Source organism: Hippocampus guttulatus, chromosome 4, assembly GCF_054856545.1.
Source record: "Hippocampus guttulatus isolate MCC_2025c chromosome 4, RoL_Hgut_1.0, whole genome shotgun sequence".
Lineage (NCBI taxonomy): Eukaryota > Metazoa > Chordata > Actinopteri > Syngnathiformes > Syngnathidae > Hippocampus > Hippocampus guttulatus.
In genome coordinates, this window is record NC_141264.1 from 17,484,521 (window position 1) to 17,511,765 (window position 27,245).

Here is a 27,245-nt window from a genome sequence, read left to right on the forward strand (position 1 = left end):
TGCACATGTATAATAATATAATAACGAGATACGAAATCATAATTACGACACACTATTTCCTAATAATGATACTCTGTCCAACGATAACAACGCTTGGGCTATGTGTAGAATTGGTCTCCCTGAGTATCTAAAAGTGAACTTCCATGACAGCCTTTGACTGCTCACAGTAAACTAAACATTTTTATTGTATTTTACATTATGCTTTCAAAATGATTTTTGACCAGGAGCACTTTAAGACTCAATGGTGAAAACCGTTACAAATAATAATAATAATAAGAAGAAGAAGAAGAAGAAATGAAGAATAACAACAATGATGATTATACTTATTATATTAAATTATTATTATTATTATTAAACAGCAGTAAAACAATGTGAATTGTGTCCCGTTTCCCCGAAAAAGGAAATTACAAAATTGTACTTTTCCTTAAAATTATTATTGCTTGCGAAAACGAGCTTCCATAAATAAAAGTCGAAATATTTCAAGCAATACACGGGAGGGGGGTAAACATATCGATGCGTTTGGGCTCGATTCCTATGGTCTGAAATTCTTTCCTTCTTCTGCTTGTTTAGTCTGACAGACGGGTTTGTTTTGTTGTGCAGCACTTTTGCTAAAATCGGAGGACAGTACCTGTTCGGGCTCTTCCACTAAGTATTTTTTGTAATTGTGATTATTTGTTGACATTGCGTTAACTTCTGTTGCAGGCGCACATTGACTGCGCGTCTTTAACCCTGTCAGATCCCCTTTTGGGGCTAAATTAGCATCGACGCTGTCTTGAAATTTGCGAGTTAGCAGCGAGTACGTCACGTAAAGTTGTCGGAAAATATGCCCGAAACCTTATTTTTCACTTTTGTTTAATTTTCGACCATGACAGGTAAAGGAGACAACCACAAAGCCAGGCGGGGTTTGTCGTTATCCAAGAACAAGAAGAGGAGCAGCGCTCACGCTGTCAACACGACACCGATCACATCGTTCTTTAGCAACCCGCAGCCTTGCAAACTGTCCTGCCCACTTTGTGGTCAGACGGTTCCCAGATTTGGGATCAATGAACACATCGATTTGCAGTGCAAGAACTTTGAGAGAACAGACAGCAGCGCCTCATCAGCAAGTAATGACGTGTCACCGAGCAGGACTTGCTCCAAGTCCCCACAGCTGGATCCGGAGCTGAAAGAAGAAACTAAGAGAAGTCCTTATTTCAAGACGAGAACATCTCCGAATGTCTCTCAAGAGATAAGCAGCAAGACTGTAGTCAGAAAGCTCGAACTTGGAAGTCTCTCTGCCAAGTTATCTAGATCATGTGAAAAGACAAATGATAGAACACACTCAGGTGTTAAACATGCATTTTCTGATCCGAATAAAGACACCTTGGATGATGTTAGCACCTCACAGACAGAAAATCTTGCCAGCCAGGCTTCAGGAACCAACGGAGATTCAAAAAGAACCATAGAGTTAACGACCAATGCTGGGATATGTACAGCAACAGCAGGAAGTTTGGGAAAAGACTTTAAAATGGAGACTGGGCTAAAAGTGTCCTTCTCCTCTTCCTCCAACCTCATTAAAAGAAAGAAGGAGACACCTGTCAAAGGTAGGGTGTCTAATTTAAGAAAGAAACCAAAACACGAAGTAAGCAGTTCGACAGAAGTATCGTTTGGTAAAGAGACAGTAGATGGTGTTGAATTTAAACCCAAAGTGCCCTCTCCTGCGGATGACGACCCCCTTTCAATCTTAGACAATAGCAATTTACATACAGTGTGTGTGCCTGAGAAAACAGGCAACACCTCACCCCCTCAAAGACTGCCCTACTACCTACGCAATTTCCAGACTGTCCTGCAGGCCGTGCTAGAGAACGAGGACGACAGAGCCCTGTTCAACCAGGATGACATGACGCTCGTGCAAGCCTTTGAGAAGCTCTCAGGTATGCTGAAATATAACAAATCCTCTGCAACACCTTGTTTCTAACAAATATTTGTCCCTGTCTTTTGAAGTCATGGCACAGAAGTTATATGTGAGACTGTTTCAGCGGAAACTAAAGTGGATTCAAGTGGAGAAACTGGACTATGAAGAAATAAGTAGTGATTTGGGTCCTGTTGCTCAGGAGTTGGTGCAAGGGGGTCTTCTGCAGACAGGTAATTGTTATTACTGCTCAAGATATGATTACGATTTGCTGTGGTACCACAAACGCATTTGGGAAGAATGAGAAGAGATATGGTGAGCCAGGTCAATGTTTGTGCTGATATCACTGACCTCTGAATTCACAAATGTTCTCCTGGAAGAGAAGAGACATCCCCCAGCATGTTGTAGAAAGTCTACCAGGGGGGTGGAAGCAGTCCAAACATTTTTTCATCTTTACTTCCTGTAGGTGTATTAAAATTGCTCTTGGTTTTGTTTTGTTTTAAGAGAATGACCTATGCAACATAGAAGAAGCCTTTGACCTCTTGCCAGCCCCCGACCTCAAGACGCTGGCGAAGACTTTTCATCTCGGCAGTTCAGGAACTCAAAAACAACAGCTAGTAGACGGGCTCCTGCGGCTGAGCAAGCAGAAGTCTCTCTTCTCCCTGCGCCCTGCTCAAAACAACATCGGAGCTGTCATCTTGAAAAGGTGAGATAACCTAATACAGTCTGCCATAGTTGAACCGAAATCATGATGTCATCACTTTCGTTCTACTCCTACAGGGCGAAACAGCTCGCAGGTTCCTGTGTGCGTCTGCACAGCGCTCCTCGGGCTGTTTTTTCTCGCATCCTTCTGCTCTTCTCCCTGACAGACACGATGGATGAGGAGGAGATGGCAGCAGCTGGGCAGAGCCAGCTTTATACCATCCTGCTAGTCAATTCAGGGCGTCTGGCCTTCCCAGATTACACAGTGCAGCGCATGGCAAAGGTGTACCGGGAGAGAGACGACCTCATCAAGTGAGTCAATTGTGTGGTCCCAGGTAGTTTGAGTGTGACCGTTCATTTCTCATTGCTGTGGGAATCCTCTCAGGTATGAAGCATCTATCCGAGCCTTGCAAGAGGTGACCTTGGCTATGCAAGCTGGTCATTGGGAAGAGGCTCTGGACCTGTATACAACAGCCAAGAATGAATGGCAGGACCTGAAGATGAATTGTGACCTCAGGTTGGACCAGCATTGTTTAAGATCTGATGGGAAAAAGTAATCTTGAACTCTTCAGTGAGGTTATTTTGGTGGCTAATTTGATAAACTTGTTTGAATGCCATGTGCTCACTTGCCACAACATGTACACCAGAGGTGATGTCAACCTTTTTAAAAAGCTACTGAATACTGATAAATGCAAAAGGGTTACCATGTTGTTGACTTTTAATCTACACAGTCCAATGAGATCGAATACACTTTCAGAAAGTTATTCATTGAACCATATGATGGTTATTACCTTTCAGCCCGAGTTTGCAGTGGTGCAGAAATTCAGCATTTACTATTTAGCCCTTCTCATAGCTAAATTAGCTACCAAAATATTAGAAACATTTCTCAGTGTAAGTCCTGTACAACGGTATAAAATACTAGAAAAACAAATTTTGATACAGCTTATATTTAATTTCATCATGTTGTGCAAGTGTACTTAGCGCCCATTGTCATTGTGGCAAACTTGCCATGTTGCGTTTTTGCTAGTCACCAAAAGGAGCTCCCAGTGTTCCTACGCGGCTTCACCACGGGATGGGCCTACACGCGGATATTATCAAGAGGCGTGGAGATCTTACAGAGGCTACGTCGTTATGAGGTTGTTTCATTTGATCAAGTATTTTTTTAACTTATCTATCATGTGCTGTGGCTAGCAAAGTTGTTGTTGTTTTTTTAATATCCTAGGAGGCTGTCGACGAGTTGCGGTGCTTACTTCTGCAGGATGTTTATTGTCGTGACAATCGAGGGCGCTGGTGGGACAGACTGGCCCTGAACCTTCAACAGCACCTCAAAAAAACAGAAGAAGTCAGTGCATGTAGTTGATGCTTCATTTTCTTTAAAAAACCTTGTTAATTGTCACGCTGCTGTTTGAGTTGTCACCTCAAATGCCCCGCAGGCTATCTGTGCTATTAGAGATGGTTTGTCTGACCCTTTCGTGCGAACGGGACATAAGCTGTCCCTCTACCAGAGAGCTTCTCGGATGAGAGAGTCTGCCAGCTTCAAGAAGTACCGTCTGCAGCTCAGAGATCTGCCCACTGTCGATGTCCAGGATGTCAGACATGTGGGTATTATTTCACTATATCGGTGAAAGTACATGTTAAAACCTGTCATTAACATGTTTGGAACTTTGGATCGTTGTCTGCAGGTGACCATCCGAGGACAACTGTTCCCCCATGAAGGGGGCATGGGGAAATCGCGGTTTCTCGTACCATCAAATATGGACGATTGTACTGATGGCACTGTAATATGCTCTGTGGAAGACCTGTCTTTAGCACATTACCGCCAGCAAGGCTTTGACCAAGGTAAGCATCAGCACGACATAGGCTTTAGGATTTAGAACAATAAGAATCAGAGAATCAGAATAGCTTTATTGTCATTTTACCACAGATTGTAATGACGGAACAGACATGACCCATCACAGAAACATAGAAAAACAATGACCAACACGGGGGATGCAGAACAGGAGTCCGCGGGCGGGGTCACATTTTACAGCGGCCCATTTTCTCAGATGAAAAATAAATATCATGGAGGGGGAGGGGGAAAAAACGTACTGAGATCCTGTTAGGGGAGCACAAGATGGATTGGGGGGGAAGAATCTCGCAAACAGGTGTACATTAATGCACGACACAACACGAGCACATAGGAGGTTGGTGGTGGAGGGGCTGGGGGGGGGGGGGTTTGAGCGCAGACTTGAGCACCTGTTGAGTGCAGACTTTGCAGCCGACGGGGTGGCACCACGTCCAATTCTGCGGGTGCACCATAATAGGAAGGAAGAGTGAGCGGCTGGTGGGAGAAACATTTGCTTAAACAACAACAACAAAAGTGAAAAAAAAAGTTTGTTATAATTTCACAGGAATCCATGGAGAGGGCTCAACATTTTCAACACTTTTTGCCCTTCTGATGTGGGACATCATTTTTATGGACGGCATACCAGATGTTTTCCGAAATCTTTACCAGGTATAATATGCACAAACAAGCAATAATGTTTCGAGACTATCTGGGCATCTTTTCTGTTTCTGTCACAGGCATGCCCACTGGACTTTCACACTGATTGTTTCTATGAGAACCGAAAAGAAGCAGTGGATTACCGTGTACAATTAATTAGTGAAGCTTCTGTAGAAGCCTTGCACGTTATGTTGGAGGATGTATGGACTTCCCAAAAGGGTAAAGTGTGTTCATGTGCCAACTGGGAGCTATTTTCCTCGCTGAGTCAAGCCCAGGTAATTTGCTTTCAAATGTCCTAAAGTCACGCATTGCGAATGCGAGTCTACTTCTGCGCTCACAAAAGGATATTGTGTGTCACGGCATTGATAATTGAATCCGTGGTGTTTATTTGGCAGTCTCTCGTGTCATGCTTGGGTGGAGCCTTCTTAGCAGGAGTTACAGCACGGATGGCAAAAGACTTCAGGCACTCTCGTGGAGGTTTGCCTGACCTTGTCGTATGGAATACATGTGATAACACTTACAAGGTGGGGTCTTCCACACCATGCATGTATAAATGCTGAATTGTGAATAATAGTTGTAAAAACTGGGATTCCTGATTGCTTCAAGTCAGTGACGTTTGCTGTTTTAGCTGGTGGAGGTGAAGGGTCCGAATGATCGTCTGTCCCAGAAGCAACAGATCTGGCTGGATGAGCTGCAAAAACTGGGTGCGGATGTGGAGGTGTGTCATGTGGTGGCCACCGGACCAAGAGGATCCTGTGTGGAATAAAAAAGAAAAAAACTGCAGACCAAAGTGATTCAAGAAACAATCACAAACTGAAATAAAATGCCTCAATGCCTTTTTCTATTTTGTTAATCTACACTGTGCTGCTTATCTCAGCTGGATGAATTGCAGGGTGAAAGTGGAGGATAATGTGCTACCTAGTGCCATTATTTATCTAGGAAACTACTGCTTCCGACAAAAAGGAGCATCATCACTCAAAACAGCCTGGATGACAAAAAGCTTTCAGCTCGAGATAAACACAGCTCACACAAAGCTGCTGGTGTTTTTCCTGTTCTGACATTGTGAGATATTTCAGCTTGAAACAAATACCAACACAGATGTCAAAGAAATTATGACATTATTAATAGCATATGTTTCCACCTTTCAGATCTGGAAATAAGGGACACCCTTCATGGCGGTGCAGCAAAACCACATGGATGAAAGAAATTAGGGTTTAGCTCCCCAAAACCTTGAAATGCATAGAATTACCTGTATTTTTATATGAAAAAACTAAATGCTTTGATTGAATTGACATTATTTAACATATCATATTTGCCTCTGGGCCCGAGGGTCACTTGGAGGTCAGTAAGGAAGGAGAAGTCAAGAAAGCATTTAGACGTACTGTACTTAAAGTTTAAGTCCTTTATTAGCAATGAACATTGTTCTTTTTCTATAGACTGAAGTCACCTGAACCTGAGCATAGCCAATAATTAAAAACTGCTGTAAATTAAAGCAAATATTTGTTTTTTAACACTTAAGAATTATGAAACACTTATTAGCCTGAACTTGAGTATATAGACCTGACCTACTGTATTGTATGCATATAAAGTGCTGTAAATTAAAGACAGCCTGTCTGGGGACACTATTACTGAAAGAGGACAATAGTTCAATTAAATAGCCTACCAACTGGGGACAAATTTACTTAAGAAAAAAAGGAAACACTTGTAAATTTTTGTGTAGACATGTTCACGGCTGAATAGACTAAACTAGGCTGGATTTGAGCTGCTGTATTACACGTATCTACTGTAGAATGCTGTAACAGCTGTAACAAAGCCTGTCTGGGGACACTTTGACTAAAATAAAGATAACTATAATAATATTAAACACTTGTGTGAACCCAAATGAAAAGATGAAAAAAATGGGGAAAAGTGCAAAACAACCTCTTCTTCAACTCCTTCATGTGTTCCTTGATGTTAGATCAGGGCTAAACAACCGACTTCTGCCAAGAGTACTTCTTACTCCTTGCGTCACTGAGTAGCTCTTTGTATTTCAAAGCAGTGATGTGAAACACTGAACAGAACTGCTCAAAATGTGCGGTGAGCCCGTTACTAGGCAACGAGCATGACAGGCAGCGCAAATGGGCTGGGCTGCCTGCGTGTAGGCAGACAGAGGATTTGGCACAGAGCAGGAGAACACACCAGACGTAGTGGGGAGAGTGCCGATTGATGTACGAGTGATTTTATTTAGTTCACTCACAAAGCTCTCAAGGCACCGGGTTCTTTTTCAGCAACTGCGTTTTCAACTATTCGCAGAATAGTTCTTTTTTTATATACAGTATATATATATATATATATATATATATATATATATATATTTTTTGAGGGGGGCAACCCTAAATTTTCGGAAAACACTTATTGGAGGTTTATCTGAGTTTTTTTTCAATAATTGTTTTATTTTTAAAAATGTATCTTTTTTTCAATGCATTTTGGACGTCAAGAGGCTACGTGGATTTTTGCTTTTCCTGCCCGGTTCCTATCCCCCGTACTGTAATCTCAAACCACAGCAAAAATCATCTCATTTAAATTTACAGTGTCACTCAAAACTGCACTGTTGTCTTCATAAAGGGTGAAATTACATTCGATGTAGTGAGTGTGTTTCGGTGTACCTAATGGAAGTGTCCGGGATGCTGGATGGCATTCGGGGGAAGGGATAGCAACTGCGCTGCGCGTGACGTCAGCGCGCAAAAGCGAGGGGGCGACCAGTGGAAGCTGCAATAAACACACAGGGCGTCTGCGCCTATCTAACTAGGACAATAAAGTGCAAACGGCATCAATGCTTTAACAATGGAGCTAACCGATATGCTTCTCCTGAAACTTGTCCTCTTTGCTTACCTGCTGCACGACACTCAAGGTGAGCGACGCGTTTTCGTGGGAGGGGGGCGGGAAACTACGCGGATAAAAGATGTGGATAAGGGGCTTGCTGAAAGACTGCCTAGCTAAGCTAGCTTAACGGCTAAGGTTCGGGATCAGCGGGGCCTGCTTTGTGACGGGGGACTGCACCCTTTTCGCCGTGGTCTCGCCCGAAAACGAGATACGGCGGAAAGTCTTGCACGGAATCGAGAGACGCGTTGAAAAATAACGAAGTTTATCTTGTCCCTGTGCGTGTTGTCACCCTTCTTTTCGTCAGGTGTATGTTGTAATTCTGTACTCATCTCGCCGACGTCCATTGTTGTGAGAATACGGGAGATGCTGACTGGCTGCCTTCAATATACCGTTAGCTTTATGCTACCGTAGAGCTCACTCTTTCTGTTACATGTACACAATCGCCGCCAAAGTCATTATACAATATCCTTTTTTTTAAACAACAGTCACGTTCCATTTTAACAATTCCCACGTAAGTTGTGGTGAAGTTTGTATTTTTGTCTCAAGTGCTCACACTCAAAGGAATATTACTCTACAGCTAACGCAATACGCGACTACATAAATCAAGTTTAGGGTGATATTCTATTGAAAACGATGTTCATTTTCGCTTATTTTTCCTGTTTTAAGTGTTCTAATATTCTACTCTTGTTAATTGTGTCGTAAAACACTTGCTACATGATTATGCAGCACTGAGGAGTCAACTACAGTACATACTGCCCTTTATTTTTTTACGTTTAAAAAAAATTCAACTAGAAGAGTGTATTTGCCTCAGCTCTGTTTGTGGATAAACACGACTTACACACACACTTAAGAGAACATACAGTAAGCTAAAAAAGACTTGGGTTATTATGCTTAAAGGGCCAACGACATACATTTAACGGGATTCATCTTCGATTATTTTTCATGGTTCAATGTTTTAATATACTGCTGGTGTCTGACTGATTATGTCATACACTTGCTACATGACTTTGCAGCACAGGGAGTCAACTACATAGTGTCATTTTTTTAAAATGTTAAAACAAATAGATTCAACAAACAAGAAGGTGTCCAGTTGCCTCAACTCAGTCTTTATCAATAAGCATGAGTTACACACAGACAAAAACAATTTTTCGTAATCACATCGCTGTTGTTGTTGTTGTTGTTTTGTGACAGTAAATTACAAATGGCTTAGGCTATGATGCTATCAGGCAAACGACATACGTATAATTGAAACAATGTTTATCTTTATATTATTTGTCATACATATATACTGCTGGTGTGTGTTTGTTTATGTCGTAAAACATTTGATACATGCCCGGGCAGCACTTGGGAGTCACTTGCAGTGTCAGTTAAAAAATATATATTAAAAAGTCAACAAATAAGCGTTGATGTTGCCTGAACTTAATCTTTGTGGATAACTATGACTTACACAGACAACAAAAAACAATTCTTCAAATTGTTTGTGGTTTTTGTGAACTTTAATGCAAAAATTCCAAAGTGATGTACTGTTCACAGAAGTAGTATAAATGTTTCTTGCTTGTAGATATTAGAATATTCCAGAGTAGTCACAGTTTTTACTTCTCATACTCACCTCAATGAAAAATTTAATGTCAACACCTGCATTTTTCATAATGCACATGAGCAGTGAACTAGCTCTTTCCATTGTTACTCCTGATGATGGAAATTCCGCCTCTCAGGCGTAATTACAGAGAATCACATTTACTGAAAATACCTCCTGCATGTTGCCATCTATATAACCCTGTAAATCCAATGTAGTGCTCTGCAAAGGGTTGCATTGCTGTCATTTTGTGCAGCACAATTCCGCCTTGTGGTCTTGTTTTGTGCAAATGGAATTCAGGCTGCTTTTTGGAGTGTGAAGCAGTGGGACAAAACAGGTAGAGGTGCTCGAGCACCATTCTCCTTCGTGCCCACCATCCACTCTTCATGTGGAGAAATAATTACACTGTGACACTTGGGGTTGTTGAGCACAGCCAGGAAGGCAGTTCCTTTTTAGCGAGATACATGCATGCCATCTTGTTTGTTGTCTGGTTTTTTTCTAATCAATTATGGTTAAATCGTAATAGATGAAAAATGTACATGAAAACCAAGTGCATTTTTCATCTTTGAACTTGTCTCAATAAGTTATTTGATCAAATGAGTCATGTGATTATGTATGTTCTGTTTTCAGAATAATGCAGAATTGTTGTCCACTAAGCGTTAAGGAAACGCTCTGTTTTTCATGGCATACAATCACCATTTTTTTTCTTCAATGGAGGCTGAACCTGTGGCTAGTGGCCGAGGATTTATTTACACACGATTCATAATTTTCATCATTTAATTTGTGTAGCTGGCTGTTGTCAAGATTAACATATCCATTCTGGCATTGCAAAATATCATTTGAGAAAAAAACCTCTCAAGAATTTAAATATATTTCTTATAAACCATACACAGTCAGCTTACAAACTAAACCATGCTGGTAATGTTCTCACACCTGAGCCAAAAGTGTCCACCCTGTCATTGTCCACACCCTGTCAGAAAGCTCAGTTAATTTGCTGTTTGCACATTTTACTGTTGCGCAACAACTACGTAATGCACCGAAAATGAGCTTCAATGGAAAATGTCAACTTTTCTTCTGTGAATAACGGAACGGAAGTCCCAAAGGCGTCTTTTCGTGATACTGACGAATAGACTTGAGATTACTACTGCTTTCAATATTTTAAAAGCGTCTACTTTCAGAAATTTGCTATACTGTATGTCTTCCTGTTTACCCCCATCCAGGACACTACCGGAATCCCCTCAACAAGTACATCCGGCACTATGAAGGCCTTTCTTATGACACAGAGCAGGTCCACAGCAACCACCAGAGGGCTAAAAGGGCAATTTCTCATGAAGACCAGTTTCTTCATTTAGATTTTCACGCTCATGGAAGGTTGGTCAACTTTGAAATGGAATCCAAATGTTTTTGTGTTCAATGTTTTTAATTCCTACTTATGCATGTTGTTTTTTCCCTGTTTTGACAAACATATATACCCATATTGTTTACATTTCATTGGAAGTATCAGCACACTTTTAAAGTATATGGGGAAAGGTAATTCGCCTCGGTTACTTCCATCCTTGACATGCTCAATGGCTGAAGGTTGTCTCGGTGGCACATTTCTGATTCTTTCTTTGGTAGCTTTATCATATCAGTCCAGTATAAAATAATTTTATGATTTCCTGTCTCCACAAAGCTTTGGCTCTTATGTTGTCAGCGGCGCAACTGTGAAATGGTAAATGTGAAGTGCAAGCTTTTATCAAGCGCTATGATTCACCTCGGAAATTGGGTGTGACTCCTGAGAGCTGCTGTTGCTCAGTTGCAAAACCAAAAGGATTAAAGTAAGAGTGGACTTGAGCTGTCGTCAATCATTGCAAGCTCAGGGAGCAATGGAGCGCGGTGAACTTTGACAATAACGTATCCAAATTAATTGCTGGATCATTGCCGATGATTGTGACATGCTCTATGCTTTTTATTCACTTCATCCATTCATTTTAAAAACTGCAAACACTTATGTAGAGCTGTTACTTGTTTATTGTGCTTGACTGGTTTGTTTTTATTGAAGTAGTTAACACTAGTTTCGTGCTAACACAATAGTAAGGTCCGTCGAAAATGAAAACAGCATAAAGTTGAGCAGTGTTCCAAGCTGCAATGCCAAAAATACATGAATTCGGGACTAGAATGCATCCCAATCTGGCCGACTGCCATAGCGACCTCCAGATACCACATTGTTGTCCCTTCTCCATTGAACATTGACAACACAACACCGCAAGAGTCACTACTACTGCCGGCCCCTCATTGGTGGAACAGATTAGTTGTCCTCGTATCATTGGAAGATTCGAATACACATGGCTAGGAATGACAAAAATAACATCCTAATGATATCTTACCCAGTTTCAGCTTTAGATGCTGCAGTGTTGTACTCTCCAGTCTCTTCTTTGCTGCAGTAGTCTCAAGGTGTTTTTTTTTTCGTGTCTTTTAGCTAATATGCCATCCTGTGACTACTGAGGAAGTAGTGATGGAAAACTGATTACCTCAAACTGAAGCAGGTAGAATCGAGCCGCTATGGTGCAGTGAAAAGGGTGCAAACTCTGCCCTATTGCTTCGGGACCGTGAGCCGTATCCACGATGACATCAGAGCAAGCTGACTGGGTGCCAATTTTGTTTTGTGACACGTCAAAACATTATCGCCTTTAATCTTGCCACGGCGAAATAACGCGTTTGTTTGGGCCGAGATAGCCTTTAATTGAGAGCAAATCTATCGGTTAATCCTGCCGCTGTCATCTGCATTTAAAATGATGACCAATAATAGCGTTAGTATGCATCATAAATACAATTATGGTGATGTCAATTAAAGCAAAGCTTTCCAAATATTTTTCAAGGCAGTTATTTTGATCGAAGAACCTTGTATTAGATCTCGTTATGTTGGATTCGAAGCAGCTCAATGCCTCTGCCTGCTCTGGAACTAGCTACACTATTTTGTTAATAAATTAAAGCATGATTACTCAAATATGGGGTTATGCTTTTTCACACTAGTGTTAGGTTCCATAAAGCAGTTCATTAGAGATTTATAATTACCATAACATCTGTGCTTATTTTCATTCGCCTCTGTTGGCATTACCCTTACGGGCTTTTTGTTAAATGATATGGTCAGGTTGAACATTTTGGTGTTTGAAAGAACAATTTTTACAGTAAACAACTGGGAGTGTCCGATGAAAAGCTTGAATCTGTTCCTCTAATTTGGCGAATTGTCTTCTTTTCATTTCCTCAAATTGATGTCATTGTCTCCCATTTCTTGACACTGAACCTGTGAGATGGGTAATTACAATACATTGTAGATTGGAAATTATTGACACAATTAGAGGCATACATGGGGAAAAAGTATTTATGTTAAACCTAATATGTTGATGTTTATTTCTTTTTTTGGGGGGGGGGGGTATGACGAGGTGCATTTTTATTTATTTTTTTTAATGAGCGCGTCCGTCCACCACACTCTCCACGGCCATCTGGCTCTGAGCTCGGCAATGACTGTTTATCCTCCTGCGTGGAGCGGAGCCTGCTGTTGCCAACCTCAGACGCTGCTTAATAGGTGGGGGAATGATAAGAGCCGTGCAGAACACGGAAGGAAGACGCCTGTTTCCTTGAAAAGCAAAGATTTTGTCAGTTGCTTTTCCTGTTTGAATTGTCCTCGGCAAAGATAGGCACACAATGGTCCCTTTGAACATTCCCATTATTGCGATACATTTACAACCACAGGATGTGTTTTTAAAGTTCACACATGGAATATTCCAATATGTTTTTACATATTGGTTTGTGTATATTCAGAGTGCCGCTGCCTGATTTAAAAATGATAGCGGGACATGTAATTCTTATTCTGACAGATTTTTCTTGCAAGATGTCAAATTAAAACAAAACTGGGGAGTGGAGATGAGTCACTTTGCTTCATGGTGGTAACAAGCCCAAGTCTGCTTTTCAGTATTTCATTTTACTCCGCTTGGGTGCTTAACACCAGCTAACCAAGAGCGCTTGTGAATGGCCAAAGAAAGCCAATGTTTACTTTTTATTTCTCCCCTCCTTTAGGAATAAAAACTCTACAAGAGCCATGGTCTCACTTTCCCACTCTCATTTGTATTCCCTCTCTTCCTCAAAGACTGCTCAAATGTTGTCACTCTCCTTAAGTGAGGCGAAATTAAGCGCACACCTCTGCAAAATCTCAAATATTTTACATCATTGCTATAAATATGCGGATGAAGTTGTTTTGTTCATGTTCTCTCTTTACTTTATTTCAGGCATTTTAATTTACGCATGAAGAGAGATACCAGTTTGTTCACACCAGACTTGAAGGTGGAAGTTTCAGGAGAAGAGTCGACATATGATACCTCTCACATCTACACTGGAGAAATATACGGTGAGAAAAGTCTCCCCTAAAGGAAAGTGCTCTGTGCGGACCAGCCTCAAAAAAGATGCTGAGAAGAGAAGGAGTCATGAGCACAAACCTCCCCAAAAATAGTCATAACAATTCGAACATTCTGTAGAAAATTATATAGTTAATGGTGTGGAAAACAGATTCAGGCCTGGGGTTGGTTTCAGGATAAAGCAAGTTGAATTGTTAAGCATGTTTCAGTTATATTCTCCACTGAGCTGCTGCGGTCTGTTTTCTTGCTGTTCCTCAGTCTGTAATAATAAATGTCGCTGTCTGTAATATGTCTCCCCAGGTGAGAAAGGTACACTTGCTCATGGCTCCATCGTGGATGGTAAATTTGAGGGCTTCATTCAGAGTTACCACGGCAACTACTACGTGGAGCCCACTGAGCGATACCTGGAGGGCAAAGACGTGCCTTTCCACTCTGTCATGTACCACGAGGACGACATAGGTGAGTCCTTGACAACTGCAAGCTCACGATTGCTCAAACGGGCCTCGCATGAAGTGGTTCTGTCTAATTTACTGATTGCATATGCGTACGTGTGATCCGAAAGTGTAAAGTTAATCTCGCTGAGCTGATGCAGGCCGATTGGCGTGAACCCCGCCGCCACCCCCTGAAGAGCAGGGCTATCCAGGGTGCTCATTAGCTGAGTAACATGATCTTTCTCTCAGGGTACCGACTCATTAAAGCTGTCTGTACAACCTCAGTAGGGATAGTGAGCAGCACTCGTTTAATTTGTAATCACCTTTTACATAAAGCCTATGTGTAAATATGAGAGGAATTAGTCAATAAAGTAAGCGTACAATGCGACCGAATCTCCGGTGGCATGTAAGACAACCCATTAGCTGATCCTGAATAGCATCACAGAGTGACTCAGGGGGTTAAGTAGCTAACGTTGTCTCCATAATCTTGACAGTGTTGTGTCGGCCTCTTTCACTCAGACTATCCTCACAAGTACGGCCCGGAGGGCGGCTGTGCTGATAGCTCGGTGTTCGAGAAGATGAAGACGTACCAAGCGTCCGCTGTAGAAGAGCCGTCCAAGGTGGACTTCACCACACGCTTGCAGTTGCAAGTGTTTCGCAGAGAGGAAAGCGATAAATCTGATATGTTTATCCCATTGGCAAACGGGGCCTGGGAAATTTACAGTATGACCACGTGATCAAATCATATCCAAGAGTTCAATCAAATATTCAGCCTTACAAATGATAGGAATGCACTGCTTTAATTCACATCGACCGAGTTGACTGGAAATGCCATGAATTTGTTGCCATCTCACAGAAAAACAACCAAAATATATGCACCGTGTTTTTTAATAACATAATTAAATAAGAAAAAAGGTTTTAACAGTTTGCGCATATGATTCATTCATTGTACGGCTCCTTCTGGTGTGAGCGCAATATAACGCAGAAATGCATCGATATACTGTACGAGGAAGAGTTCAACAAGTAAGTTGACTCGGTAAACTGCTATAATATTAGTTGTATTTGGCCGAGGATAAAAAAAAAAAATCCAGGCCTACTAATATTTGTTACATTTTCATTTTGCATGTGGCTCCACCATTTGTGTTCAAATATCCATTGCCCTAAGGGTTGCGGCATCCCAACAATAACCAAGTGGAATTTCCTCAGGCCAATTAATTTTGGTTGTTTTTAAATACACAATGTGCAATTTTATTTGTTTTGTGTTTAGTTTGACAATAACATTGTGAATATACAACTTGAAGCCTCTTTTTGGAACTATTGATAACCATCTGCCAAACTGCAGAATATCGGCTACATCGCTTGTACTGGATATCAATAGCTTATTATATGGTCTTCATGAAAGACTTCATGTCATCGTCCTCAATCCACACAGTGTGTTTGAATATTTTTTTGTGAAATGCACTCATCATTATTTCTTCCTCTTCCTTTCATGCATAACATACAGAAGCAATGCATGTTGTATGAACATTCTGTACTTTTAAAACTAGAAGCCCGAAATATCAGACATGATTTATTCAGCCGCTGTTTGGTTGTAAATGCCCTTACAGTACACTATGTTTAATTTAACGCCAGTCTATTTCCTCCTCCCGCACACCAGGCACTTCACAGTCAAGCGGTCCTTAATGAATCTGTGATGCTGAGAAAGAAGAGAATGGCGCAGGCTGAGAAGAACACGTGCCAGCTCTTCATCCAAACGGATCACCTCTTCTACAAGTATTACAAGACAAGAGAGGCTGTCATTGCTCAGGTGAGATGCACCGAGACACATAAACCCGCGTGGGATTAAGGATGCGGTTGCCACACATACACACACTTCTGTTTGTGTAATGCGCAATGATGACTCTCGACAGTTGCTGTTTGCGCCTTCTGCACGCTAATCAACACATCGAGCTGTCTTTGTTTGAAGCTGTTTCGTCACACTTGATAGCAACGGCCACTCGATACACAATCATGAACCCCATGCAAAATCATACCAATCCTAACGGCAAACACGTTTTCAGTTCGTCTGCAGTGCAGCTACGCACGTAAATCTAAACTGACGCTCCCCATATATGTGTAAGCCAAGTGTCAGCGACACATTTCTTAGAGACTCAGGCCCCTGCATTTAGTTCCATTCAGTACATGTATCCCATCGGGATTTAGAGAGGTGCCGTGAGTGCCATGAGTTCAATTCACATTGTCCCCCATTGAAATCAATCAAAATGCCATTATTCCACCTCAGCCCCCCCCCCCACCCCCAAAAATCTTCACTGCAGGTGGATCATTTTAAGTGTGGCTTTACTTTTGATTAGTTGTTGATTAATAGATGAATTTTGACACGTCTAGTTTTTAAGACACTTTTTGTTGTTCTCGTGGTTTTATGTTTTATTTGACAGTAAAGTTCAACTGGGAGTTGCGGCAAAAAGCTTGAAGGCTCTTTTTCTGAAGAATTGCATATTTGCATATTGCATATTTGCACAGCGTAGGGTTAGGGGATAAGGATAAGTCCTTGTAGCGACAATGGGGGAAACTAAACGGTCAATTGTCATTTTTATAGGGCTAATATTCCTCAGTGAGTTGCCATACGATGCACGTCATATAAAAAAAAAATCAAATTCTAAACATTCTCAATTTGACCATTCTTCCGTGGAATAGCTGACTGACGTGCACACCGTAGAGAAGGTGTCAGAAAAAGCTATTTTTTTTGTGTCCAAATAGGAGACAGAGATTAAAATCTACCCGAAATTAAAATATACAGGACATTTAATCAAATTCTTCTGCTTAATGTGTTTGTATGTTGTTGTCTTCCAATTTCAGATCTCCAGTCACGTCAAGGCCATTAATGCCATCTATCAGGGCACAGACTTCTTAGGGATTCGCAACATCAGTTTCATGGTGAAACGGATCAGGGTGAGGTGCTTTTTTTTTTTTTTATTACCCCTTTTCCTTGTGCTGAAAATCCTCAGTCATAGCGTTTCCTATAAACAAGCTCTCTTCCTCCCACACAGATAAACACCACCAGTGATGAGCGGGACAAGTCCAACCCATTTCGCTTTGGTAACATCGGCGTGGAGAAGTTCCTGGAGCTAAACTCGGAACAGAACCACGATGACTACTGTTTGGCTTACGTTTTCACCGACAGAGACTTTGACGATGGCGTCTTGGGTTTGGCCTGGGTGGGAGCCCCATCAGGTAATGCGGAGCTTTCGTCACTGTGCAGTGACTGTAAACATGGTTTTAAAGGGGGGAAAAAATCCTTTGCAATAATCTGTTGTACGTGTCCTCAGCATGGTATGGTGATTATTATTGCGTTTGTGGAATAAGAATTCAACCATCTGTTTTCGCAATGTGAGCCCGAGGGCAGTTTGACATCAATTTCAGTCAGCAGCAGAGGGAGACATAAAACCAAAATGCCAACCGCCGACAAGGATGAAAATGCTTTAATCTGTTTAATACTTCTTCCATTACACAATATTGACCACATTAGGGGAGGCCGATAGAACACATTGTAAAAAATGTTGCCTTTTTTTTGTCCTTGGGGATAGACAATTGTGATTTATAAATCTTTGCATCTTTTAACCATGGCCAATGGTCAAGAATTCTTGGCTCATAAAGATTGTGAGAAATGTACCATTGCCGCTAAAATCAAATCAAATAAATCAATAAAAACATCTCGGGAGCGTTTGATACCGCAACTGACTGGGGTTGTTACGGGAACCAGAGTCAAACATCAAAAAAGATGAAACACATGATACGATGTAAAATCTTGTTTTCTTATCTCATAGCATGTCACGCATGCTTTGGAAGGAGGCTTGTTTAAAAAATGTGCTTATCATCGTCAGGGAGTTCTGGAGGGATCTGTGAAAAAAGCAAGTTGTACTCCGACGGGAAGAAGAAGTCTCTCAACACAGGCATTATCACTGTTCAGAACTACGCCTCCCACGTACCTCCCAAAGTCTCCCATATCACCTTTGCACATGAAGTGGGGCACAACTTTGGCTCTCCAGTGAGTAACTCATACTACATTCAATCACAAGCAAGAAGGAGTAAATGGAGCGTGGCCATCTTTGTCTCCTGATCTTCTTTTGACCTTTGTTTTTTTTTCTTGCTCATACACAGCATGACTCTGGGTCAGAGTGCACCCCGGGTGAATCCAAGAGCCAAGACAAAAAGGAGAAAGGCAATTACATCATGTATGCGAGAGCTACGTCGGGAGACAAGCTGAACAACAACAAGTTCTCCATCTGTAGCGTGCGCAACATCAGCCAGGTGCTGGAGAAAAAAAGGAGCAACTGTTTTGTTGGTATGTAGCACACCGTCAGCAAATTCACATATGCGGCTAGAAAAACACAAACATTTTAAATGCTAATGGCTTTTAAATGAATATTAGCATTAGTGCGGTGCTATTTTTTTTTTTAATGGCCTCATTTGGTTTCTTTCTAAATATCGGACGGAGAGTGTTTTTGTTTTCGACAAATTGTAAATAACAACATTGCAAATGTTAGCAGCCATGAGAATAAATACGTCTAAGTTTTATTCTGTCTAAGGTTGCAGACCTTTTTACCAAAAATATATTCTAGTCGTGTACATCTCAATAATTTTGGAATATCTTGTACAACTTTTTACTTCTGTAGTTCAAAAACTGAAAGGTTTAGAGATTCACTGTAGACAGTGAGTCAAATATTTCAAGATTTTTTTTCTCCCATGGTTTTAGTAATTAGCAAACAATTTAGAGGTAAGGAAAGCCCACATAATTCGCCATCTCAAGAAAATAGAATATTACAATAGAAACGAACCCAAAAGAAAATGAATATGGAAACTCATCTGGGAATTGGTCACCCCCAAAACGTTTTTGTGTGCGTTTAATGAATATTTATCACATACTATAGATGTGCAACGAATCATTGATTACCAAATTAATCGATATCTTTGGCAACTGAATAATCATTTAGTTACCTTTTTTCCATTTAAAATTGTCCACCTTCTTGGAATTTCGGCATGATTATCTTTATGTTGAATGATCAACATTTTTTGCCTACGTTTGTTATGGTAACTGAATCATAATTAATCTATGTTTATAAGCTATTTTGATTTATTGACCTGTGCTTGTAGACAAAGACTTGAGCCCCCCAAATATGCCATTTGGCGCCAAACACTCTTGTTATATACAGTACAATAACCATCATGCTAAACGTGTATGCAAAATAACCAAGGAGTTGATATAATTATTGAACAAGAGAAATTTTAATGATGGAAAAAAAATCTCATGACACAATACCAAACAAGTGTCCAGAGTGGATACACCAGTTAAGTGCCATCTAGTGGACGAACATTTAATTGTTCTGCCTATCACTGTAAGTCACTGTCCTACATAGTGGCCTACACTCATTTGATTTGATTTGATGATGTATTTGTTCAGTAGAGAACAGTGTACATTAACCAACATTTCAATAGTTCAAATTTATATCAAGAACAAGACCAGGACGTTTGCAAATAGTTAGATTCCAAAATTGTTGACGGTGCAATTCACTCATTGGTAATAGTCAAATGTTGCTGTCCGATACATACAACGTGACAATGTTGTACACTTCTTATTGCATAATTAGAAAAGTGTCCAGGAATTTTATCAAACTAAGCCAAAGTATATTTGTCGTGAATGAACAATTATTAGACCATTTAAGTGAAAGTGGATGATTAGTCACAGAAAAAGATAAATTAGATTGTTGGGGGAGTTGTTTGACGTAAGCAACAAATTTCATCTTTGTACGCCAGAGTCTGGTCAGCCCATCTGCGGAAATGGCCTCGTGGAGCCAGGAGAGGAGTGTGACTGTGGCTACAGTGATCAGTGCAGGGACCAGTGCTGCTATGACGCCAACCAGGCTGATAACAAGAAGTGCAAATTAAAGCCCAACAAAGTCTGCAGGTACATTGCAAAGATGTATCTGCTTCTAATTGCCAGACCTTCGTTTGAGATCTTTTTCAGCCAACATCTTGCTCTCTTGCTCGCAGTCCCAGCCAGGGACCCTGTTGCACCCCTGAGTGCGGCTACAAGGGGCGAAATGAGAAGTGCAGGGACGAGTCAGAGTGCGCTCATCAGGGCATGTGCAACGGAGTGAGCCCCCAGTGCCCGTCGTCTGAACCAAAAGCCAACTTCACCGCGTGTCACGGCGAGACTCAAGTCTGCCTGAACGGGGTGAGTGACTCGCAACTCGCAAACAGCCGGCCTCATAGAAAAGAAGACATGCAGACTCAGAACCATCGTTACGTGTCCTCGCCCACAGGGCTGCTCCGGCTCCATCTGTGAGAAGTACGGACTCGAAGCGTGCACGTGCGCCAGCCAAGAAGGAACGGATGAGACGGAGCTTTGTCACGTGTGCTGTATGGAGAAGAGTGAGTCATGTACTGAATATGTGCCTTGGAGGTTGGCATCTCATGTGCCGAGGTCCTAATTGACTGGGCCTCAATCCCTCCAGTGAATCCCAACACATGCAGCAGTACGGGCTCGGAGCGTCTGGCTCGTTTCTTCAATAAGAAGGTGACCACGCTGCCGGCCGGCTCGCCCTGCAATGACTTCAAGGGTTACTGCGACGTGTTCATGAAGTGTCGTCTGGTGGATGCGGACGGCCCGCTGGCTCGACTCAAGAAGGCCATTTTTAACCCCGAGCTCTACGAGAACATTGCAGAGTGGATTGTGGTATGTAGAATTTACTTTGATACAGATTTTTGATGCACTTGTGATTAAACTGAATACAAGCCGCTGTCCTCACTCACCAAATTGAATAAATAGGCTCCATGTTAAATATAAATCAGAATTTCAGCAACATATTTTACATGATATAGATTTTGTAACTTTTCTGAAAAGCTTCACTCGCTCACGGCCTCTGATTGACACATTTTCCTTTTTGCGTTCTTTGAAATGTTTGTGCAGTGTCCTTATGTGGTGTATATTTATTGAATTTCCTGTAAAATGTAGACAACATGCTCTTGTTTCACTGTGTCGAGGCATAATTGAACACAACAAATGCCTTTTCATTGCAACTGAATGTCATTCTTAAAAATGGATGACCCTAGAACTAGCATAAAACTTAATATGTGCAATTACTTGCATTCTGTAAACAGAACTAGCTGTTATTAGACAACAGAAGAATGATTTGTTTTGTGCACCACTCAGGGTTTGTGTTTGCTTGATTTTATTTCCAGGCCCACTGGTGGGCAGTGTTACTGATGGGCATCGCTCTCATCATGCTCATGGCAGGCTTCATTAAGATCTGTAGCGTACATACACCCAGCAGTAACCCCAAGCTTCCTCCCCCTAAACCACTTCCAGGTGAGTTCGGACTGTTTGACGAAACAGATTTATTTTTTTATTTATATCACTGTTATTTTTAAATATATATATATTTATTGATTTATTTGTTTATTATGGGGTATGTTGCTCATACACAGTGTGAAAGTAGGTGTAACAGCCATTTAAGTTCATGTCATAATTATCAAATGGAAGTTGTGATTTTACATGGGGATCAATACGTAAAACCAATCAAATCAGTCAATCTATCATTTTCTATGATAGTTATTTTAATGGGGATTTTATGTATTGGTTATTTATTTATTTGTTTATAATACAGATTAAAGGTGATAAGACAAACGGCTTGCGATTTTTCATGATTTTTGGGGTGGCCCACAGCCTTGCAACCCACCGCTCCTGCCCTGAGCAGATCTCCTCCACATTCCGAACCAAAGCAAGAGTAATCGACAATAAGAGGAGAATTTTTAAATCAGTTTTTACTTGAGGCTCTTTGTTACGTACATAGTTTTGTAATATGTTCGCAAATTGCACCTACACAGCAAAAAGTGGAGGAAAGTAATTTTGCTTGTGTTACTGAAATAACTTAATTCACGAGGCATAACTTAACTCAACTGTCAACTCAACTTTATTTGTAGAGCACTTTAAAACAACCATGGATGCATATAAAATTCTGCATGTGGAGTAAGAATTAGACACATAATAACAAAGACAGTTAAAACAATAAATTAATAACATAAAAACAGTAGACAGCACCAGACATTGATCTGTCTGTCATCAACATAGTAGTGAAAGGAAATAATATGGAACCCAAAGGTAGCAAATATAATGAAAACAGCAGGGGCCCCACAATTGAACCCTGTGGAACACTATATGACGGTGGGCTAGAGCGGTACTCCACCCCACCCCCAAACAATAATTGGCTGATTTCTTTTCCCTGCCAAATACCAGAATTGGCATAATCTTAAAAAAAATCCATATTGGTCAGGTGCAATCTGTTAGTGAATGAATTCAATTTGGGGTCTCTGTTAATGAATCCCCTCATTCCTATCTCACATGTCTCAACGCGTGTGTCCTTGGTGTCGTTGTCTCCAACAGGCACTTTGAAGAGGCGGCGAGCGCAGCAGCACGCAAGCTCCCAGGTGCAGCATCAGTCCCAGCACGGCGGACACGGTGGTCCACGGCAGGCCCAGAGGCAGCCTCAGCGGCAGGCCCAGCAGCAACACCAGCGACACCACCGTCAGCCTAGGGAGAACTATCAGATGGGGCAGATGAGACGCTGAGACCACCCCACCCCCCACGCAATCCCCCTGCCACCCCCTTCCAATGCCTTGGCTCCTCCTTGTGCCTACAGTGGGAAACTTAAAAGCGTCACTCCATCCAAAGAAAAGCCTGACACGGTGGCTAGTCACCACCGCATCCTCCATCTTAGACACGAAAAGAAGAGAAAAATCCAGGGACTCAATCGGCACGCAATCTAGCTTTTTTTTTTTTTTTTTTTTTTTTTGCCATCATCATCTTATTTTGGTTCATTTCAAAGGAGTGCCAAGGAGTTAAGGAATCATCTGTAGCTTTGGTCAACTTTAGTCATTTTGTTTCCGTTCTCTTGCGATGTCGTCTCGAGTGACATGCCCCGTGGCTGCCGGTGAGTCGTTGCGTGCTTTTCTTGCGCCGTTCTTGCCACGCTCGAGAATGAGGCGAGACACTCGGCGGGGGATTGGCGCCACTTTTGTGATTTCCACACGTCCCAAAATGGCGAAGAACACATGCTCCGGTCTCTTGTGCAGACAGTCAGTCTCCTGCATGTGACTGTACATATTTAGTGTATCATAAGTGAAAAGGAACTATTTCTTCTACTGTAAATGTGTAATTCTTCACTCTCTTCCTGTTTTTTTTTAATTTTTGGGTTAGCGCTCTCAGGACTTTTAACACATAAATGAAGGCATGACGGTCGCCAGGAGTTCCTCGGATGTTGTCGCCGGCCATCTGATGCCGTCGGGTCATCTCTACAGTCGTCCAATCAGGTGGAGCTCATTCACATTGGGTAGCTTGTTTCCTTGTTTCTCAAATTGAACAAAGTCACCATATCCTTTTTTCCCCTCCCCAAGGTCGTCTCTCCATTGTTTTATTTCTTGCTAACATGTTGCTTGTGTCGCGTAAGGGAACGATCGCTCTGCTTATCTTTTATTTATTTTGTTGTTGTCTTTTACCAATTTAATTTAGCTATATGAAGAATGAATAACCACTAATTGAAGCTGAGGAGAAGGGAAAGTTGCAGTTTAGTTTAAGTGAGCATTAGTGAAATGCGTGTGGAAATAAGTTTAAAAATGACTCTGTGGACATATTTTTAAGAAAAGAAAAAAAAAAGAGGAGGCTTATCATTCTGTTGCTCATATAGGAAATCTTAAGAACTTTTGTGGGCATGCAGAGGCATTAATTCAATGTGAGTATTCTTGATTGACGTTGGTCCGTAATATGTGTCTCAACACAACGCTGACAACTTTTAATGTGAAAATAAAAGGAAGCAAGGCCTGTTGAGGCAGATTTTCACACAGTTTGACTTTGCTATGTCACCACCCTGGACTCACACTTTCTCAGTTTGCATTGGTTGTGATGTCCGAAAGCACTGGCAGGCTTCGTTTGAAGGACACGTTTCACCTCAGGCATTCTTTCCCTTTCACAAAATAACACGTGATCTTGTCGTCTGGGCATGGTTCAGTATTCGCTTGACACTAACAATAAAGCACATCATTTTTTGCATTCTATATCCATCCATTCATCCATTTTCCGAACCGCTTGATCCTCACTAGGGTCGCGGGGTGTGCTGGAGCCTATCCCAGCCGTCTTCGGGCAGTAGGCGGGGGACACCCTGAATCAGTTGCCAGCCAATCGCAGGGCACACAGAGACGAACAACCATCCACGCCCACACTCACACCTAGGGACAATTTAGAGCGTCCAATCAGCCTGCCATGCATGTTTTTTTGGAATGTGGGAGGAAACCGGAGTACCCGGAGAAAACCCACGCAGGCCCGGGGAGAACATGCAAACTCCACAAAGGGAGGCCGGAGCTGGAATCGAACCCGGTACCTCTGCACTGTGAAGCCGACGTGCTAACCACTGGACTACCGGGCTGCCCCTGCATTCTATATTTCATGCATTATTTTTTTTGCCTACAGGCCTGAATTTATCTTGGCATTATTCCGTTTGGAGTGCATGCAGTTCGAATCACCACTCTAATGTCTTACTCTAATGTCCTGAATGATGCCATGTTTTGCTGTGGATGGGATGAGGAAAAGTGTCACAGTTAATGTCACATGATGGATGAATCAGGCGTGTGTCATGTCTGTACAAAAAAAAAAGTGGATTTTTTTTTTTTTGGTCATTCCTGGCTTCAGAATCTAAGATGTAAACTTGTACAGTACTTTGAAAATTTGCATTTCATTGAAAACTGAAAATTACATTTTGATACATCTGTTGATTTTTTTTTAATTATAGTTATTTTATTCCAATTCAAAGATGTTCATATGTGGCAAACCTCTTAAGTTATTTCTGTTCTTGTATGTGCTAGTTCAATTGGAGTTTGCTTATGATACTTTTTCTCCACTGTCATCAATGATATAAAAAACATTTGAGTGTGATGGATTTAATGTGACATTCTCATTTTAGTCTTTGTTATCCTGTGGCATGGTTTGGCTAGAAGAGCAGAAGAATAATGCCTGTAAATTTACTTTTCATTTCGTAGTCCTGGTTTAAAACAAAAAAAAGGTTTTAGATAAACGTGCACTGCAATGTCCAAATTGATTTTGAATTGTTGTAGGTGATGTAGGCCGAAAGAACACGATTAAAAAGTAATACTACTGTCTGATTTTAATGTTCACTGTGTTTTATACAGTATTGGAAATTTTTGTTCACTTTGAACATTTTTACAAAAAAAAACCAAAACAAAAAAAAATCAATTGTATTGTGCAAAGAAATGTAATTTTTTTGGAGTACATGAAATGCATTAATTAAACGACTCATTCAATAAATAGACTACTGTTTACTGTCAGCTGCTCTCTGTAGATTTTCAAGGGTTTCCTTCGTTTATTAACTAAAAATTACAGAAACAGTTTGCGATACAAGGACGCAGGCAACAGTGCCATCTGTTGCACCGCAGTCCAGACATGAAGGCTATTCCAAAATTCTGCCCATCCCTCATAACTTATATAACTTCAATATACCAAATAAAGCAGGCAAGATAATCAAGTTATGGAATGTGAAGTATTTTTTTTTTCATTTCACACAAGGGACACAAATGTATTCATCAAACACATTTCTGCACCTGCAGTGATCATTTCGCTTCTACAAACGTTGCATATTGAATGGGATTCATTTGTCACAAGCTGTTCCTGTGCTGTTGACAACACAATTTCACACATGCTAATTTGTCCGTCTGTTTACAGCAGGCCCCTGATTCTATGTCGGCTTTAAATGGAACATACACACGCATGTATGTATTGTTAGTTATTGATCAGTTTATATGAAGACTATGTTCAATGTGAATTGTATTAATTTATCAGAAAATGTAAACATGACAGTTCATAGTGTAGCTTGATTAGCTACATCAGCTGTTGAAAGCTGTTGTCAGGATGACCCTGAATCACCAAATTGACTTGTGGGCCAGTGAAGCATATTTGGGAACCTCAACTTGAGTCAGTGACATGAACATGCATGTTTTTCAAATGTGGGAGTATGTAATTCCAATGTTGGTCACTAAATGGTAAAACACAATTTTTTTTCTTTTTACACTGTGTAAAAGTATAGTAAGGCGTTTTTAGCCCAAAAAAAACGACCATGTATAGTAAGGCGTTTTTAGCAGAAAAAAAACGACCGTGTATAGTAAGGCATATTAACCCGAAAAAAACGACCATGTATAGTAAGGCGTTTTTCGCCCAAAAAAATGACCATGTATAGTAAGGCGTTGTAACCCGAAAATAACGACCATGTATAGTAAGGCGTTTTTCGCCCAAAAAAATGACCATGTATAGTAAGGCGTTGTAACCCGAAAATAACGACCATGTATAGTAAGGCGTTTTTCGCCCAAAAAAATGACCATGTATAGTAAGGCGTTGTAACCCGAAAATAACGACCATGTATAGTAAGGCGTTTTTCGCCCAAAAAAATGACCATGTATAGTAAGGCGTTGTAACCCGAAAATAACGACCATGTATAGTAAGGCGTTTTTAGCCGAAAAAACCCCGACCATGTTTAGTAAGGCGTTTTTAGCCGAAAAAAAACGACCATGGATAGTAAGGTGTTTTAACCCAAAAAAACGACCATGTATAGAAAGGCGTTTTTAGCCGAAAAAAAACGACCATGTATAGTGAGGCGTTTTTCAACGAAAAAAAACAACCATGTATAGTAAGGCATTTTTAGCCGAAAAAAGGCATTATTTTGGTTGAAAAATGCCCTACTTTACATGGTCGTTTTTTTTGTCTAAAAACGCCTTACTATCCATGGTCGTTTTTTTCGTCTAAAAACGCCTTACTATACATGGTCGGGGGTTTTTCGGCTAAAAACGCCTACTT

The 27,245-nt window shown here is 41.1% G+C and overlaps 2 protein-coding genes across 3 annotated transcripts; both read left to right on the top strand.

Annotated features, from left to right (window-relative positions):
- The first annotated feature begins 566 nt into the window (after window positions 1-566).
- On the top strand, window positions 567-5,919 carry fan1 (FANCD2 and FANCI associated nuclease 1). Its single transcript, XM_086109098.1, has 13 exons — window positions 567-1,913; window positions 1,984-2,124; window positions 2,396-2,597; window positions 2,672-2,905; window positions 2,979-3,110; window positions 3,621-3,729; window positions 3,816-3,935; window positions 4,027-4,191; window positions 4,276-4,432; window positions 4,984-5,087; window positions 5,156-5,350; window positions 5,471-5,599; window positions 5,704-5,919. The coding sequence occupies exons 1-13, from the start codon at window positions 866-868 to the stop codon at window positions 5,839-5,841; spliced, it is 2,874 nt and encodes a 957-aa protein (XP_085965224.1). The 5' UTR covers window positions 567-865; the 3' UTR covers window positions 5,842-5,919.
- Window positions 5,920-7,796: 1,877 nt separating this feature from the next.
- LOC147206281 (disintegrin and metalloproteinase domain-containing protein 10-like) lies at window positions 7,797-25,540 on the top strand. 2 transcript variants are annotated; one of them, XM_086109303.1, is made up of 16 exons: window positions 7,797-7,965; window positions 10,734-10,884; window positions 13,779-13,897; window positions 14,205-14,363; window positions 14,855-14,955; window positions 15,993-16,142; window positions 17,192-17,284; window positions 17,383-17,566; window positions 18,217-18,380; window positions 18,494-18,677; window positions 20,147-20,297; window positions 20,384-20,567; window positions 20,656-20,764; window positions 20,848-21,068; window positions 21,575-21,701; window positions 22,776-25,540. In XM_086109303.1, the coding sequence occupies exons 1-16, from the start codon at window positions 7,899-7,901 to the stop codon at window positions 22,958-22,960; spliced, it is 2,349 nt and encodes a 782-aa protein (XP_085965429.1). In that variant the 5' UTR covers window positions 7,797-7,898; the 3' UTR covers window positions 22,961-25,540. The 2 variants fall into 2 exon arrangements, with proteins under 2 accessions (XP_085965429.1, XP_085965431.1); XM_086109305.1 differs by lacking the exons at window positions 7,797-7,965; window positions 10,734-10,884 and adding an exon at window positions 12,965-13,667.
- Window positions 25,541-27,245: the final 1,705 nt, after the last annotated feature.